This window comes from Amblyomma americanum, chromosome 4 (genome assembly GCF_052857255.1).
Source record: "Amblyomma americanum isolate KBUSLIRL-KWMA chromosome 4, ASM5285725v1, whole genome shotgun sequence".
Classification (NCBI taxonomy): Eukaryota; Metazoa; Arthropoda; class Arachnida; order Ixodida; family Ixodidae; genus Amblyomma; species Amblyomma americanum.
The window spans coordinates 209,987,045-210,005,011 of record NC_135500.1 but is presented as its reverse complement, the minus strand read 5'-3'; the positions used below and the strand labels follow the sequence as shown (position 1 = coordinate 210,005,011).

At 48.3% G+C, this 17,967-nt stretch overlaps 2 protein-coding genes across 2 annotated transcripts in view; both read left to right on the top strand.

Annotated features, from left to right (window-relative positions):
* Positions 1 to 5,408: 5,408 nt before the first annotated feature.
* LOC144127549 (uncharacterized) lies at positions 5,409 to 6,292 on the top strand. Its single transcript, XM_077660543.1, has one exon. The coding sequence runs from the start codon at positions 5,666 to 5,668 to the stop codon at positions 6,089 to 6,091; it is 426 nt and encodes a 141-aa protein (XP_077516669.1). The 5' UTR covers positions 5,409 to 5,665; the 3' UTR covers positions 6,092 to 6,292.
* Positions 6,293 to 17,039: 10,747 nt separating this feature from the next.
* Positions 17,040 to 17,967, top strand: part of LOC144129231 (uncharacterized) — a 278,887-nt gene continuing 277,959 nt past the window's right edge. The window contains exon 1 of the mRNA XM_077663230.1: positions 17,040 to 17,668. The gene's annotated coding sequence lies outside the window, so the exon portion shown is untranslated. The remainder of the gene's footprint in view (positions 17,669 to 17,967) is intronic.

The following is a 17,967-nucleotide window of genomic DNA, read 5'->3' as shown; positions in this document are numbered from 1 at the left end:
GCTCCGCTTAAGTGTGCACTAAAGCCGTGTTGAAACTAGGTGAGCGACGCACCGTAGTACACAAACAGGCAGCACGATTTCTGCTATTGCAGTGAAAGACAAAAAGGCAAATCACTTTGCGAGGGGCGCGACACAGAGCGCAAAATTCTATGTGCATGTGCATCCGCAGCGATCCTTAGTATTTATTGCACACGAGCTGTGTAATGCAAACAAGTTGATCCGAACGCAATCCAAGAGACAGTCTTGATCTGAGCCAAAGACTGCTCTGTATGACAACAGAACTGGCAAGGGAACAATCCTTGAGACTTAAGTCAGGTCACCGACCCTGGTTGGCGAGAGAAAATTGTTCCACAAACGCTTTTCTGTTCTGGTTACATGCTCGAACGCATATAGAAAACAGCGCCTCCAATCAAAGCACAGCACAAAAATGCACAGCAGAATTTTACTCATTTTGCTACGTGCGGTTCTATTCGTGCCATCCCGATTGTCTGGTGTCATCCCCATTCCCTGCTGGAAGGTTCCATATGAGCCACTCACATGGAATTGTGGGAATACGGAGTCCATTTGACATGAAAAAGTACATGCAGGTCCATGTGCGCCTCATGTCTATTCCGCGTGATAACCGTATTTTTTTTCGGACAGGCCACATTATGAGTTTTATATGGTGCGCCTAGCGTCATACGAAGTCCGTATGTATCCTGTATGCGTAGCACATGTAGTTCTAATGGACTCGACATGTTCCATGTAGTCTCCATATGATCCACATTGAAGGCATAAGCAATTATGGGACTCGTCATATGGAACGTTTCACTAGGCTGCAGAGGAATCGGCGCAGAGTTGCAATGAATCATCCCAGGGGGTACAAAGACCTCCATCCCTCACCCAGCAGAATCATCTGCAAATACAGTAAGGAAAGTGAACCTCTACATTCGGCATTAGCTGCCTCCAGACAGTGTGCATACTATTTTAACTGGTGTCGCCGAGCTGCGAACCAATCGCTAATCTGCGCACGCAGTTTTCCTATAACCAAATTTATTATTACCACGAATCTTAATTAAACCTTTTGCTCAAGAACAGGCATACATTAAAGGGAACCGGAGTAATTAGGATCTCGGAAGCCCAATAAAAAAAGGAAGAGTGTCGTACCGCTTTTATGCGGGGGAGATGAGGGGAAAGAATAAGTATAGCTGATGGCGTCTGCACTATAGGCTGATTCAGCACTGCTGCACTTGCAAAAGAAAAGGCTCGAATAAAGTTCGCACTGCGCGTGTCGCAGCCTTAGTCGCCGTGGGCTATAAATATTTCGCAATCAATGTTAGCTGATCGCGAACAGGGCTTCATTCGTCGGAATCGCGGTTGCGAAAGAGGGCGCGGGAGCTGTGTAGAGTGTCAATAATATTCTACTACAATGGCGAAGAGTTCGGAGAAAGCGGCTGAAAAGAAAATGGACACTGGCATTATGTTACGGCTTCTGGAAGGGTGCCGCTCAAGCCTACTGGGCTTCAACTTTAGAGTGTGCTTCGTGTCGCAATTGGGTTCCTTAATCGAAAAAAGAAACCACGGAGTGTGCGAGAAACTTCGATCCTCAAAAAGGGCAGTGCCCCTGCCCCGCTTCCCCCCCCCCCCCCCCCCCCCCCCACCCAAAGCCGCCGGCCCCTCCTTCCTCACGAACATCTGGGAGCAGCGCCGAGGTCACCATTGTTGCTGATCGCGTTTCTCTCGTTATCTCGGCTCAGTCGACTTCGATAATGAGGTCACGCTCAATACAAGCGCCTGCGTCAGCTACCTTTTTCAAATGCCATCTCCACTCCCATCCCTTCTCTAGAAAATCCCCCCCTCCCCTCAATTTTCCTCGAAATTCGTCTCGGGCTTCGAATTTGTCTCGTTGTGGTGTATGTTGCTTGTGCTGAGGGGAAGCTGTTATTACAAGTGCATCATTTCGTTTCTTTCTTCTTTTTTTTTCGCCGTAACTTTTACAGTGCTAAGGGTGCCAGGCCAGATGGGACGGTTTTCTCGTCTTTTATACCTTCAGAAGGAGGGAGTTTTTTTGGGTATAGATCAAGCGCTGCATCAGAAGCAATTAAACTTCATATATGAAATTACTCTAATCATTCAAAACGAAATAAAAAAAAAACAAAAATTGCGTGGGATCGGTTCAGAGCCCAAGTGCATATCTGAACACTTGCGAAGACTTCGTCGAAGGTCAAACATTATTTCTAAGAATTGTAACATTCCACGATTTTTCTGTTTCGACACGATTCGCAGTGCTCTTCAGAATGACCACTCGCTCCTTTCCAACATAGAGCCGTCAGTATTGAGCGCTTAAGACAAAGACTGCCAGACGGGCTAGGCGCAAGAAAACTGCGGACGGGCCTCGTTTCAATGAACAATGATCAGTGCTTGCTCCTCTCCTTCGGTCCGCCTTTTTTTTATATGTTTTTAACCGCTGTGCGCCTCCTGTCCACCCGGCTAAAGCGGCGCAGAGGAATCTCTCAGGAAGCCCTCCGATACCGTGGAGTTTCCGTCTGTGATTGGAGGGATTTTGCGCAGCAGGTGGCTCTGTCCAGCTCGCGTTTTCAATACAAGCACCGCAGCTTTCCGCCGGCCACAAGCTATATTCCGGCACAGCCACCTTGCTTCCTGTCTAAGCAGCAACACAGAGATTCCCTAAAAAGAAGACGAAAACAGAAATCCAAGTGCCACTGAGGAAAGCTAATAGATGTGCGTGGCTCTGTCACTCCCCCCCTCCCCCCCCCTCCCCCGTTTCTCTTTTTTTCTTCACGACAATAAAAAGAATAAATGTTCCTTGTCGTTCACGTTGTTGTGATTTTTTTCAAAGCAGCACAGAGCTTTTTTTTTTTTATTCCCAAGCCGTCGACCTGTCGCTGGACGCGCGGCCGAAGCACATCGACCATGAAATTGCGATGTAGCCATCGGCCGCGCCGAGCCAACGACAGTTTCGCCTGCCTGCAGTAGGAAGGAAACATTGGTCAGTGCAAATTTAGATGGATAGACGGTGCAGGACGTTGCAAACAGGTCCTCCTCCCACTCTTCGAGTGCGCGCGCTCTCTCCTCGGATCGCATGCTTCCGTGACCGGAGGCTAGCGTCGGCCAGCGTCGCGTGTGTTTGTCGGGAGGGGGAATCGTTTCTCACTGTCTGAATGCGCCATTGCCTAGTGCTCGCCGCATGGCCTCTGACGCCAGCCATCGTCGTCGTCTTTGCAGTCTCCCTCCCCCTCTTCCCATTCCTATCCCCCCCCCCCCCCCCTCAAGACAGTCGTATCTAGTAGGCTTGTATTAGCCCTACGTCGTCGTAGAAGCGAAATGTTCGACGGGAGACTCTTGCGTCATACGTGGGGCCGTGATAAATGAGTTTCTTCATGCAGCCGTCGTATTGGAGGAGATGGTGGGTGCTAGCTGAGACCCCTTAAACGTGACTGGAATGCATCTTCAGCTCTTCAGCTGCTGGTCGATTCCCTAGTTTTATTTTCTATCGTCATGCTTACAGCTTATAGGCATAGGTGCTGAGAAATATCACGAGCAAATAAGACGCCAGTCTATCTGTCTCTCAAATGGCAAATGGCATTGTTCTACAGTGACAGCCCCTGTAACTGGGGGTGTTGCGTGCCTATAGTTTTTCGAGCATGGAGTTGCTGATAAGTGTTCCCAGGGTTGCGAGAATGTTTTTCGAAAGGTGGAATCGAATGTCATCTTTATATATGGTGTTGCAAACCGTAACTTTCAGGCTCAGATCATTCGAAAACAGCGCCATCTGGTATAATTTTCTGCGCCTTTGGTGTTCATTTGCTTAAAAGAAGGAAACAACTTACAGCGGCATCTCGATTTTCTTTCTAGATCTCAAAATTTTCGTTCGCGACAGTTCATTTTTTAACGCGATAGCGTTGAGGACCTCGTGTCGCAGAAAAGCCGGCGTCGTAGTCGGCGTCGTTGGCCAAGAGCGAAAAATCCACGAAATGTCCCCAGAGAAGCAACCTATAGAAGGACAACCTAGGTGGCTCGACTAGGTGGCAGGTGGGCAGTTAAATTAATAATTGGTCGCGAGAGGTTTCTCTGGAAGACCAACCTGGGCCTCACGAGCCCCAGTGGTGGCAGCACCTGCCATCGCAGGGTAGTGGCGCATCCCTTATCCGCTGCACCACTATGCCAGGATTGGTATGACGACTCCCAGAGATCTATGACGTGCAATGTAGACAGTGATAAAGTCCGCATATATGGGCATTCACTCATTAATGCTATCGAGTCAAACCTTTAAGGCGGAGCTCAAGCGTCCCCTCCATGTTTTTTTAGATATGTGTAATATCTTCGAGTAATCTGTTTGTTAAATATAGTACTTGACTGTGATCCCAGAATGTGAGTTTAAGCTCCGTGCAACTTAGCCGCTATGATGTCGCTTATTATTCTGATCTGAACAGTGATAATACGTACAACGGTTATGACACAAAGAACCTTTTTCCGTCAAAGTATGTAGATCCTGCTGCGCCTGTTAAAATCGAACTGGTGACCGCAAAGCATAGTGGATATAAAGCACTTGAACCTAAATAGAAAAATAAAAACAAACAAATATTTTAACTGGGGCAATGCCGCTAATCTAAGAATATTTGCTGCCTTTAAATGGACGCTGACCTGCAGAAATAAATTGAGTAACATATACAATATGCATCACAGGGCTCATAATGCGGGTTTTGCGACGAGGAAGCAAAGGAGGCAATCGAAGGGACTGACACTTATTCAGAAACTAAGTTCAGCGTCTCAATTTTCTTTTACGGTTATTTCGGAACTATGACTGGAGATACTTTCCTTTTTTTTCAATATTATATGACCTTAGTTTCTCAATTTCTCCGAGCAGATTTTTTTTTCCATTGTTTATTTCACATCTTAGCAAGCAGATATACATGTCCTTCCTTTGGATCAAACATCACAACCTGGACAATATCTCTTCGTAAGGTTTATGGTTTATGGGAGTTTAACGTCCCAAAGCGATGATGCATTCACAGGCTGCCTGAAAGAAGATGGCGCTTTCTTTTTGTTTTCCTCAAGATAGAGCTTAGAGTCACTACAGAGGGTCATTACGTGAAATGGGGGTGGTGGTTACGAAATGTGTTTATTGAACGGAGTAGCACTTAAAATTGACAGCGATATTCATTCTGCAGAAATTGAAATGAAATTCCTACAGAAAAGTATGAAGTTATGAACACGTTTTATGACCACGTTTAAGAAAGAAGAGAACATTTGTGCAAGTTGGTGTGTGCCAACGGTTGGAATAAGAACTAGTTGAGATAACTAAGCCTGCATACCGTAACTTTGATGGATAACAACGTAGTACGTGGTTGCTTTTTGCTTTCTATTTTAAACGACACGACCTGTACCTGGAGCGCTGCTTTTGTTCGCGCCTAAAACGGCCTCTTGTGACAGAGCGCGTTTCTCGGCGGCGAGGAAAAAGAAGGACGGCTTGCTCCACCTTCCTCCCGCTGCCCCTGAGCCAACAGCAGCAACCGGAGGTGACAACTGGTTAACACCATGACCCTCGCCTCCGTGGGGCGAACCCTCATCGCCGTCGCTTGAAGGTCTACTACCGATTTCGGAGGCCCTGTTCAACACCCGTACCAGGTCTGAGCAGGTCCCCGACGCGTCCCCAAAGCCAGCCATGGCCTACTACACCGGCTACATGCGGACACCGTCGGGCGTGCTCAAGATGTTCCAGATCCTGGTCGGCCTGGTGATCGTCATCAGCCTCATGAAGTTCAACTACGACCAGCAGGAGATGGCCTACACGTTCCGGCTGGACACCGTGCTCATGGCCATGACGGCCTTCACCTTCCTGCTCGTGTCGGCAGTGCTGCTGCTGTGCGCGCTGCTGGACGGGCCCATGCACGGCTTCAGCGTCACCTACCGGCTGCTCAACGTGTTCGCCGTGTTCTGCTACCTGCTCTCCACCACGGGCTACCTGGCCTCGGAGTTCCGCTACGGCGCCGACTGGCACTTCAGCCTCTCCACGGGACTGCTGTGCGTCGGCAACACGGTCGCCTACGGGGGCAACACTTTCCTCGCCTACAAGACCCTGATGGAGTGACTAACATCCCCCCCCCCCCCGCCCCTGGTCTATTCTCGTTTCACTCCCGGTAACGTGCACATCGCCGCCACTAACTACACTGACTTTCACTGAGGAAAGGGGCTTGCATTAGAGATGCATTAGCCTTGTGGTGTTCACCCTGTGGCGTCTTTTTCTTTTTGTCTGAAGTCTGCATTAAATGCCAGTGTTGTTTTCCTGTAACGAATCGCAGTGGTCAGTAGCGACGAATATTTCAGAGGTGCCGAGATTGCTGTTTAAAAAGATATATTCTGCTCTTTACATTTTATGGATAAATAAGACAGAAACCTACTCGGAGCGCGAATACCAGTGCTTGCGTATTAGACTAAATAGATTACCGAAGTGAGGCTGCTTCTCGCTAGGGCTATACACTAGCTGGACACTGGTGCTTCACGCCATTAGCTGCTGTGGGCTTTGTTGGCCCACTTTGCGCTGAAAATATTCCACGTTATTTATTAACGGCGCCGTCGCTTCTCTGCCACAATGAAGCTTAAGGTATACACCGCCACTGCATCAACACCTTATAGTGATGCCATTTTTCAGTTAACGCGGGCCAGAAAAAAAAAAGTTTTGATAGTTCTGGTAATTTTGTGTATTCGCTGCCGCAGTCTTCTTCGCACAGGCCATTAGCAACATCAGCTTAGGAGCGCTTAGCCAAGCGGCAGTCTCGCAAACTTGGCATCCGGGAAAGCAGCGCTGACACTGCTTCCCGGAACTCGAGTTTCGATTGCTGTTTCCTGGAAGTTCTTCTCTGATCAAGCGACCATTTCGCAACGACGCAACCAAGCCAGGCGCCAAATGTTAGTTCCAGCAATTTTTTTTTCCTTTGGTCTTTTCTTTAACTCGCTTTTCCAGTTCCGTTTATTCCGTGCAACGCTGCGTTTGAGTCTCTCATTATGCTCTCAAGAAGCACTGACCGGCGAAATCTCCAGCCGGCCGATGCTAAGTGGTCTCGCCTCGTTCTCGCTCGCTCTCTCCTCGACTCGAAGACGCCAAGCTACTTCACTCAGCCGATGATGCGGTTGTGATTTGAGGACGGGCGCATATGTGTGTTTGTGACTGCAGCCGCTATCCTGCGGTCACTATATTCTACAAGAAACAAAAGCAGAAACGCGTCGTCCACTTTGCAAGCGACCGAGGCGCTCTGTCGCCAGCAGGCGGCGGCCACTTTGGCCAAATTTCCTCGCGTATGTAAGTATATAAGGTCGTGCTGGTGTCGCAGTAAAAAGGATTTCCTCGTACTCTGCACGACAATCCGTCGGCTACGCGCTCGCCTCCATGAAAGGGAAGTGCGTTTGTTTTCCTCTTGCTTCTTCTGCGGGGAAAAATAATAGCGATGTCGTTCGATGTCGTCCATTTTTCTTTCACTTTTCCCTTTGCCTCCTTTTTCTTTCTTCTTCCCACTACTCGCAACGCTCTCTCCCGCCACAGCCTCCACCAGCGCGGCGTCTTGACGACGAAGAGCACAGCGCGGTGACGTGCTCTTCTTTTCACTAGGTTCCTTTTGTCTTCTCTTCATCCGCCCGCAGCTTCGAGTTCCCGCCCCGCTCTTGCTTCTACATGGATGCTTCGTGGATGGCTAGTGCTGTGTTGCCGCAATTCCGCTCCAAACGCTGTCCGTACTCTCGGACGTCCGCGGGTCCTGAGGAGCGCCGCTTTTCGGGCCTCGTTGTCGAGATTTTATTTAGAGGCTTGTGCTTTGCGCTTTCGGTCGTCCACCCCAAGTCGCTCGTCTCCCCATTGACGAAGCGCTTCTCTGCTCGCTGACGTTTTCCTCCTCCCCTCTTTTCTTCCGACTCTGCCGGCTGGGCGCAATCGATGGCTCCGGAGACTAGCAAGTACGGGGTGCCCAATGTTCTTTTCGCCTCTTCTTATGTTCTCTTTTTTTTCTTCGCTCAGTATTCTTTCTTTCATTTATTTGGGGGGTCCCGCACAAAGCAGTGAAATACTGCAAGGAGGTCGGCAAGGAGTCTTGAAGAAAGACGGCAAGGTTGCTAATTCAGCAAGCGCCATTGAAGGCGAGGAATTCGGCGAATGCGAGGTTATTGCTCTTCGCTTCAACCGAGTTGTGAACGGCGTGACAGTTCGACAGCGCTTGAGAGTTGCCTCGCTGAAAATGGCATTGGTTCAGAGACATCGAGATATAAAAATGGCTATGCGGTGGCCACTACCGGAATTTTGTTTTTGTTTTTATTGTTTATTTTTTGTGGGGGGGGGGGGGGGTGCAACATCATCAGTTTACTAGTTTGATGCGTATAATGGTAGGATTGATATATTTTTACACTCACTGGAATGAACAACGGTGAGATTGCAAGGCAGCAGCGACAGTGATGAGCCCGCGGCAGTAGGAAGTTAGCTATCTTTGTGTCTCATGATGCGAATAATGCAATCAGGAGTTTCCTGTTCACCGATCCGATCCCGATACGTTGAATGAAGTTAGTATTCTCGTGCCTCATGTTGCGCCGTTCATTGCTCACGTGGTAGCCAAAGGAGTGTAACGAGGCAACCATACAAGTACTGTGGGGAGTCTGATATCCATGCTCGGTATTTGCAGCGGAGCTGGCTGAACGCTATTCAGAATGATATTTCTAGGACTTCAAAAGGATTCCAAGATTTTCTTAAGGGTGCAACCGTGTTGTAGAAGGAATGACGTCTAGTTATTGGTCCGAGCAAGATCACCATGCTGGCTTGTGCAGAACAGGATGAGTCTCTAGCTGCGCTGTGTGGTTGTTCTTTCGAGTGTTTCTTTCCTGAGTGGGGGCTTATGTAAGGAGAGCATTGAGGTGACATGCCTCTCGCAGCTTTGCCAGCCCTTATATCTCAATGCTGTGGCTGGCCCACAGTGCCTGCGCGCACGCCAAATGTGCGTAGGGCGAACAACGTGTGCTCAGTGTAAAAACGACGCGACTGAAAAGCAAGATGTTGTTTGGAACGTTAAAGGAGCATACACCGTGATTCCATGTCGATACAGCCGTACTTTGACAGTGTTGAATCCGAAGCGCAGCGGGTGTACGGAACATATGCGAGAAACGCCATCACTGCGCTTTAAAATAGTCGGTCGCATATTTTCATAGCAGCGTCTAATCTGCACTCAGCGGGATCTTAACATGGTTGGCATGCTTGCTATCCAGTTTTCCTTCCGCTGTTACATACAGGAAAGCAACGAACTAATCTCCTGCTGGCGATTATACTACTCAGGGTAGCAAGATTTAATCCGTACATGCCATGGACAAAAATTTCGCGATGCGAATTCTCAAAAAAAAAAAGACATACGGTTACGATAGTCGGTAATGAGAAATTTCAGATCAGCTCTTTACACACGCTGCTGTAGCCACACCTTCAGGTTGTCCCTCTGCTGCCGCCGTGGCAGGGGGTGTTTCACTCTGCTACTACCTGCCACAGTTGTGCAGGCGGCGTGTTCCACTGACAACGCCAACGATGCCGATGACGACGACGCCGGTGACTACGACGGCTGTGTCTTGGAATCCACGAACTGAGGCCTAAGAGATGCGCTCTGCAAAATTATTTCTGCGTTGTCTCGCTAGGCGGTCAGCTCGTATTTGATTCAGCGGATGGAGCACGCATGTGTACGCATGCAGCTGTGCTTTTCATGCACCTGTTTTGCCTGATTGCGCACAAGTAATGTTTTTTCCCCCGAATCCGCATCCCGCAAAACTTCTGTCCGTCATTCTCCTTGATTCCCCTTCTGAAGACACATACAGGGGAGGACACAATAATGTAGAGAACGCTTCACGTTTGAACTATTCTTGCGCATTTCGTAGTGAAAATACGAATATTGGCTGGGATTACGGGCGAGCCCACCACCGGCGTCTTAGCATAGGCATTAATTAAACATTTTCTCAGCTTTTTTCAGGGGAATACTTCCCGCAGAATTCACCCCGAATGAGTGCACGAAATGGAAAATGCTTAAATTCATATAAGGCGCGGAAAAATGCTGCCCGGCTGCGAAAATTGGCACAAAAATTATAAGACTGCAGAGAACATGCTGTGAAAGTTCCAGCAAAATCCGTTCGGGAATAAAGAGCACTGGAGTGGTTCACAAATACTTCTCTTAACGTTTGTAATCCAAATGCCTCTGTGACCCCTACAATTCTGCGAGAATGCTTCCTCTCACAAGTTTATAGGCCCCAAAAATGCGTGTTATGAGCAAAAAGCACGTAACAGGGTATAAGCGACAGAAGTATGAGTATTCCTCGTTAACTTGAGAATGGAAGTACTGTAGACAGCGAAGCCAAGGCCTGCTGTATTTCAGTGCCAGCCTCATCGCTCGCTTCACAATTGGACCTCTTTGGACGTCTCGGTTAGTTTATCCACCGCTACGAGACGCCACTTACGAGAATGTTCGATATATGTCTTATCCCAAGCTGCTTGCATGACCGCCGAATGCTCCACCATAAATCACCGTTTGGCGAAGGAAAAAGAAAAAGAAATTAGTTCGCCCATTTCTCGTGGTATACGTCTCCAATTATGGGGCGCTCTTTCACACTCACTGAATGTGTGCTGTAGGCGCAACGACCAGCGAGTTAAAGGCCGGAAGCAAGGGTAATTGGATAGGGTTTGCTTTGTCGGAACAGGCCTATCTGGCTGGCATTGAAATTGAGGAGGCGTTAGCCGGGGTAACGCATTTTCACATCCGGCCCACCCTGCGTCTACTGGGATGTGTTTATGTGGTCTTGGAGTGATCTGCGTGAACGCTGAATAAAACTGCTTCCTGACTGCATGCTCATATTTTGTACTCATAACCTCCTCCTCTCAACACTAAGGTCCAACTAGCTCGAGTGCCCAAGTGCACAGTGTAAGAATCGCACGAAAGTTATCCCGCCTTTTCCCTCCTTCTTCCTGCATGACTAAAGGCGTGTTCGCACCAGCCACTGGTGGACACAGCGCGATCGGTTTTGGTCAGTTCGATGCAGTCGCTCCCTTTTGTTTTGGGCTGTGATTCTGGAATCCCGGACCGCAACGATTAGACTGAAATCGGTCTTGCTAAATCCGCGACTTGCTGGTGTGAATCCGGCTCAAGTTCGACCGGATGAGCATCGGCGAAGTGCGTCGCGCGACAGTTCCCGCAGTTTATCCTCCGCTCATCTTCTGACGGGAGCTCCCATAGAAGCCCATGTATTCAATCGAGGCTTCGGATGCGGGCCACCACCGACTTTATGCTCCAACAGGTGTCTCTATAACTGCCGTCAAAAGCCATGCACTGCTCCATTACGGCAATACAGCCCTCACCTATGCTGCAGGGGTTCTGCCAATAATGTTGATTCATTCATTCATTCATAAATGCGATTATAGTGACACGGAAGAAGCCTGACGTATCTTCGGACATCACCAGCTGTATATTTTTCGTAACTGCAGCGTTCCCGCAACATATTAAAGTCCACTCTCACATCAAATGCCGAAATATTTTGCTCACCTGCTTCCCCCGCTTACAGAAGCAAGAGGGAAAGAGAGAGAGAGAGAGGCCGAGGTCGAAATCGTCTTCGTTGCTATTTTTGTTTTGTATTGACATTCCGTTTGGTACTTGCACTTGCCACTCGACGGGAGCCAATGCCCCCCGGACGAGAGAGCTTGGCCTCGGCGAAGCCGGTCGATATTCCGTCATCGTCAGCGTGAATCCGCAGCTTCTCTACCGAAGGAAATGATGTGCCCGCTATAGCAAGACGGAAGGCAGAAAAAAAAATGAAAAAAAAGTCTCGCATGAGCGCATAAGTTTTCAGGCCACGAGTGAAGAGGCAGGCTGGCAGGTTGGAAAGGAGAAAATCTCGCTCATAGAGACAGTGTATCTAAACCCACAGAAGAGGACCCGAGAAGTAAACGAAAAAGAAAGTGGTGAGTGGACGGAAAGCTTAACCTCCTTCATTCCCCCCCGTTCTCTCGTTCTTCTTTTCATCGCGGAGCTTGGTGTTTCTTGTCTATAATTTCCGCTCGCGCCGAGAAGACGAGCTCGCACAGCAGCGGCCGTCTTATATGAAAGCTGATTTATGCCCCTAATATTTGTTCGCGACAACTCGCCGAGTTCGCTGCAGCAGTTTCTGTCGATCTTTATATACGCAGCACGTTCTTGCTTTCTTCGTCGCTTTCTGGGCTGCTCGAAGCTGCGGTTTTATTTTGCGCTCAGAGCACCTCAAATTGTGATATATACGGTTCATTAACATGCTGACATTATGGGCGCCAGAGCAGTCAGCTGCTCCGTATTTGCACGTGAATTTTCGCCGCGTTCCGCGTTTCGTGGATTGCTTTATGCGGACTATTCGTTTGACTTGTAGTGCAGCATTTGCATTTATCCTTAGATCTTAGCACGAAGCTAAGCCATGATTTGTGCACCGCGTGCTGTACAGCAGAGGTTTGTCCTTTACCACTGAGAGCGAGTGTGAAATATCGATTTTTTAATTATCAAATACCCGTTTTTGTGTGTTTGTGTGTTCTAGTTATGCTTCGTGTAAAAGCCCGCCTTTATCGATTTCTAGGCTGTCCAGTAATTCGTCTTTAATCTTTCAAATTAAAGGAATATTTTCCTAACAGAGATGTACTTAATGCCCCTACTACACACGGGCGTTTCGAATGCCTCCCAACTGAATGTTATTCGACTCGACTGCCGAACTTAACAACAACAACAACAACAACAACAACAACAACAACAACAACAACAACAACAACAACAACAACAACAACAACAACAACAACAACAATAATAATAATAATAATAATAATAATAATAATAATAATATAAAATAATAATAATAATAATAATAATAATAATAATAATAATAATAATAATAATAATAATAATAATAATAATAATAATAGGTTTTGGGGGAAAGGAAATGGCGCAGTCTCTGTCTCATATATCGTTGGACACCTGAACCGCGCCGTAAGGGAAGGGATAAAGGAGGGAGTGAAAGAAGAAAGGAAGAAAGGTGCTGCCGTAGTGGAGGGCTCCGGAATAATTTCGACCACCTGGGGATCTTTAATGTGCACTGACATCGCACAGCACACGGGCGCCTTAGCGTTTTTCCTCCATAAAAATGCAGCCGCCGCGGTCGGGTTCGAACCCGGGCCGAACTTACGTTGCTACACGAAGTTGTTCAGCGGCATTCGGTCCAGATGATATTCGAGTTAACGGAGCTCCGCCGAGACACTAAATATTTCTGAATGCCTTCGCAACGCGAACACAGTCCGCACCGATCAGTACCCGTCGCCATCGCTTCGCCACGCTCGCGTCCGCACCGCGCGACTTCTCCGGCTCTGTGCCTGTTGATTTCAATATCCGCTGCTCACTTTTTTCTGCTGTTCGTTCAGCAAACAGATCGTGTACTCGTCAGAGGAGTTCCCGGGTTCGAACCCGACCGCGGCGGCTGCGTTTTTATGGAGGAAAAACGCTAATGCGCCCGTGTGCTGTGCGATGTCAGTGCACGGTTAAAGATCCCCAGGTGGTCGAAATTATTCCGGAGCCCTCCACTACGGCACCTCTTTCTTCCTTTCTTCTTTCACTCCCTCCTCTATTTCTTCCCCTACGGCGCGGTTCAGGTGTCCAACGATACATGACACAGATACTGCGCCATTTCCTTTCCCAAAAAGCCAATTCTAATTATTATTAAATGAGTGCTTGAAGATAATAGTACACCACTGAATATTTACCGCGTGAGCGCGAAATTTCCCTAGGAGTGCTCCGATAAGGACGAATGTACTCCAGTACTCTTCTTGCATCATCATCATCATCGTCGTCGTCATCATCATCATCATCAGCCTGACTAACGTCCACTGCAGGGCAAAGACCTCTCCCAAGTCTCCCCAACAGACCCTCTCCTTTGCCAGTTGCGCCCACCCTATGCATTCAAACTTCCTAATCTCATCCGCCCACCTAACCTTCTGCCGCCCTCTGCTACGCTTGCCTTCTCTTGGAATCCACTCCGTAACCCTTAAGGACCAGCGGTTCTCTTGCCTTCGCATTACATGCCCTGTCCAAGTTCGTTTGCATGACGTGACACGCAATCTACACTTCAGTTATATTAAATAATGTCTTCTTTTTTGTACCGGTTGTACCCGTGTTTGTTTACAAAGTTCGACAGTCTAAAGGAAGCGCCGGTGGAATCGCCCACCTGGGAAACACTTGACAGCCGGATTGTGTATACCTCGCGTGGGACCGGCGCTTGTCGCTAATTGCCCCTGCTTTCTCCGACGCCACCAATAGATGGTTTTAATTCACTTTATCCAGAAGTATGTTCGGTGACCATTCGCATTACTTGAAATGGCCTAACGTTAACCAGAAGCCACGGCGACGACTGCTGCTGGCCGCCTAAAGCATTGCTCGGCAGTCTTCGTGACACCGGCGCTTCTCGTTCATTGTATGCGCGTCCTGCAGTGTAAGAAGTAGTCGATTTCAGGTGGCTGTTGGCAGAACTACATGACCATTTGCATTCGCTAAAACTTGTGAATTCGCTTCCTACTATCGCCAAGATCTCACACCGAACTCTCCGGGCTCGCTAGGCCGCGAATGGGGGTCATCGTCGATTAAAATTTAAGAATTTTTCAAGCGTTTATCGCTGGTGAGTGCTGAACAGAGGCGGATATAAGAGCCTCGTTTGAGATGAGTGGGTTGGGAGGGGGGGGGGGGGGGGGGGGGATTGCATAGTGGGTAAATCCGCAACCGAAGGTTTATCCTTTGTTCTCAGAGCTTCTATTGTTATTCAGTTATTATAATTTTTATTAGTTCGTTATCATTATGTAGTCGGCGGCTTTTCGTCACGTAATCCATGCAGATAAATATGCCCCCTGTCGGTATTATCCGACACATCTTTGCTGCTTCTTAATGTTTATATAAAGTTAATTATAATAACAAGAATCTAAATGCACAAAAACATTTCTTAATCACCAGCTAAATTACATGTTCTGTGTTTTCTTACAGTTCGCGCAGCATAATTTCTTTATCTGTGAAATATATATCGATGAACTTCGCATCGCTTAACTGATATTAATTTTGCGTGGAACTTAGCATAAAGGTTTGGAGATTCCATTTTCTTTCATTTTGCGCGTATAAAAGCCAATAAGCTTAGTGAAACATTGTTCTGCGCGCCATCTATTTTAGAAAGGAAAACGAATAAATTTCAGAAATAGCAAAGAACAGCTATAAGCATCCCGAAAATTTTCAGCCACTTCGTCAGGATATATATTTTAATTCGTTTAATGTCAGCAGCACCCGTACGTATAAACGCAGAAGTCTCTCTCTCTCTCCGCGATCAAAAAAAATTGACAGACGATTATGACAATCTTTAATGCGAAATTTGGGCACGTCTCAACACACGCTGCAAGCCACCTTCCGGGATCTTACTATGGCAGCTATCCTTCCGGTTGTCCATACCTCCGCTCTCGCCATGGCAGGCGGCGTTTCGCTCTTCTACTGTATACCTGCCACTGTTGTAAGGTGGCATGTTACGCCGATGCCGATGACGAATACCATGACGCAGAATCCACTAACGGGTGCCTAACTGCTGCGCTCTAAAAAATTATTTCTGCGTTGCCTCGCCACCCAGTCAGCTGGTATTTCTTTCTTGTTTTTTTTCAGCGGATGGAGCGCGCATATGTCCTTTTGCATTTGTGGTTTTCATGGACCATGAACTCAGCAGTTAACTTCACGTGTCTATCCGCCCATCCTTCTTATATATGATGTTCCTTTCAGAAATTAGGAACTAGTTGAAGTCAGCGTGGTGGTGTCCCTTCTTCTCTTTATCCTTGTCTTGAGTTGCGATGTGTTGTGTTCGTAGCTGTCATGAGTTACAAACTAGACCGATCAGCCACGCTCGCAAGTAACTCCGGAGAGCTGTTTTACGTCGCCTTGATTGCGGCCTAATAATTCAGGGTGCCTCTCTGGATTTCCTAAACCTAATAATGTATTTTCATTGTTAGCACTGGCGTCAAGGCTGGACGCCTCTTTCAGAGATAAGAAAAAAAGAAAAAATCGCGAATGAAAACTGAAATGAGAAGTTGTCAGAGGTCAGCCTTCTTTGGCACATGTACGCCTTTTGCATTAAAACTCTGCCGTTTCAGTCCAAAAAGGGTAGGGGGACTGCTTCCCTTTGCCCTCTAGCATGAAGAATCTCGCCCAAGGTGTAAGGAATATATGTAGATATGGAAGCAAACAAAAGAGAAGTCTAGCACAAGGTTCCTAAATTTTTTGTATTGATTAAAAGCGCCACTGTGCATAAAGACAACGCTGAAAGCATTTCAGGTATTTTTCTCCGCAACATGCGTGCAACAAAAAAAATTGTTTTCCTGTAAAACAGTCATCTACAGTTATTCAAATTCATTATTTCTTCGCCTTGAGAAAGCGCGACGCGGGATAGCGGACGATGAATTAGACAGGGTAGCCACTGCATGTTAGGTCTTTGTCTTTGTCTGCTCTTCAATGTCCTGCCCCGTCTGAATAATGAACCCCCGCAAACTAATCCATCTAATCTAACGAGTTAATGTGACCACGTAATCGACCTGACTGAACTTTAAGACGTGTATTAGAAACGAAAGGAGAGGCAAGAGAAAGATGTACCTGAGGAAGAAAATACAATAGAGCGTTCGAGTACCGCACTACAAGCCAGATGCGTGCATTAGCTCGGCGCACCGTAGCGCGAGAGGGCGAACACCTTCGAATTACATTAGCGACTGGCACGGCGCGTTCGCTTCGCCGCCCAACTCTCCGTCTCTGCGGGTCAGCGCCCCTCGAGAAACGTAGGAGCACCGTCCCGCCACACACGGCCGACGCTGGCACTCCCAGTCTGGCCACGTTGACAGTGCTTCGTAGATCACGTGGGTTTTCGGTTCTCCTCTCCCGCCTCTCTCTCTACTCCGCTGAGGTCGAGAAGGGGAAGCCCAGCTTCCCGAGCGCTGCTCGCGTCGGCCGCCTGGCGTGGTGCCTCCATTTGCGAAGCAGAGTTCGTCTGCCTCGGTCGGGTCGGCGGACTGCCTGCTGCGACGCCGCCGCTCGCTTCTCTCTCCCCGTGTGAGGTGCCGAACCCACCATCGTCCGCTTGTGCTGCTTGCCGCTGGTCACCGCGGAAGGCGTGCGCTGTCGGTCAGCTGCTGTCTGACGCCCAAGTGCGTGGTTTCGCCGCCCGCATCACACGAGAGCCGTTCTGTATTTATCTCGCTCCTCTTCGAAGAGGAGTCCTCCTCGACGCAGCATCCTTCGTTGTCCTCTGCTGCCGGAGCTTGGCCGGTACAGCGGAGAAGTGTGCGCGGCAGATTTCGGATGCTTCTTTCAGTGCGGCGGGCATCGGTGTTTGTTGGCGTTACGGTGGTGTTTGGATCGGGAACGGGGTTGCGGTTTTCGCGCTCCCAGCTCGCGCTGCCGTAGCGTGAGTGGCTTTCGCGCGCCAACGCACTTGCAGCGCCTGTCGTGAAGTTTCATCATAAGCAAGTACTGCAAGTGACTTTGGATTTGACGCCGAAAACAGCCGACCGTTACTGCGGCTTCGACACGACGCTCGCTCTACGAAGTGCCGGAAAGACTTATTCAACGCTGTAACGAACGTCTCCCTTCTACCCAAGGTGAGGACGTGAAAGTTTTGATTTTTTGACTCAAAACGTTGCGTGCGCGTGCAGGGAAGGAGTGAAGAATAAAAAGTGTGGTTTCGCCGATTTCCGATTGGAACTCCTAAGAATATAGTTGAAATTGGAAAGTCCGCAGGCCTACACAGTCTAGCAAAACCGTTACGACAATTCAAGATCGTGGTCATGGCCATCGTAAACTGCGAGCAGTTTGTGTTTCAGTTCTTGTTGTTTCTGGTTTCTGGATACGTTCCTGGCCTCCGTCGTGGAGTCTTGACAGGACAAACGACCAGACCGTG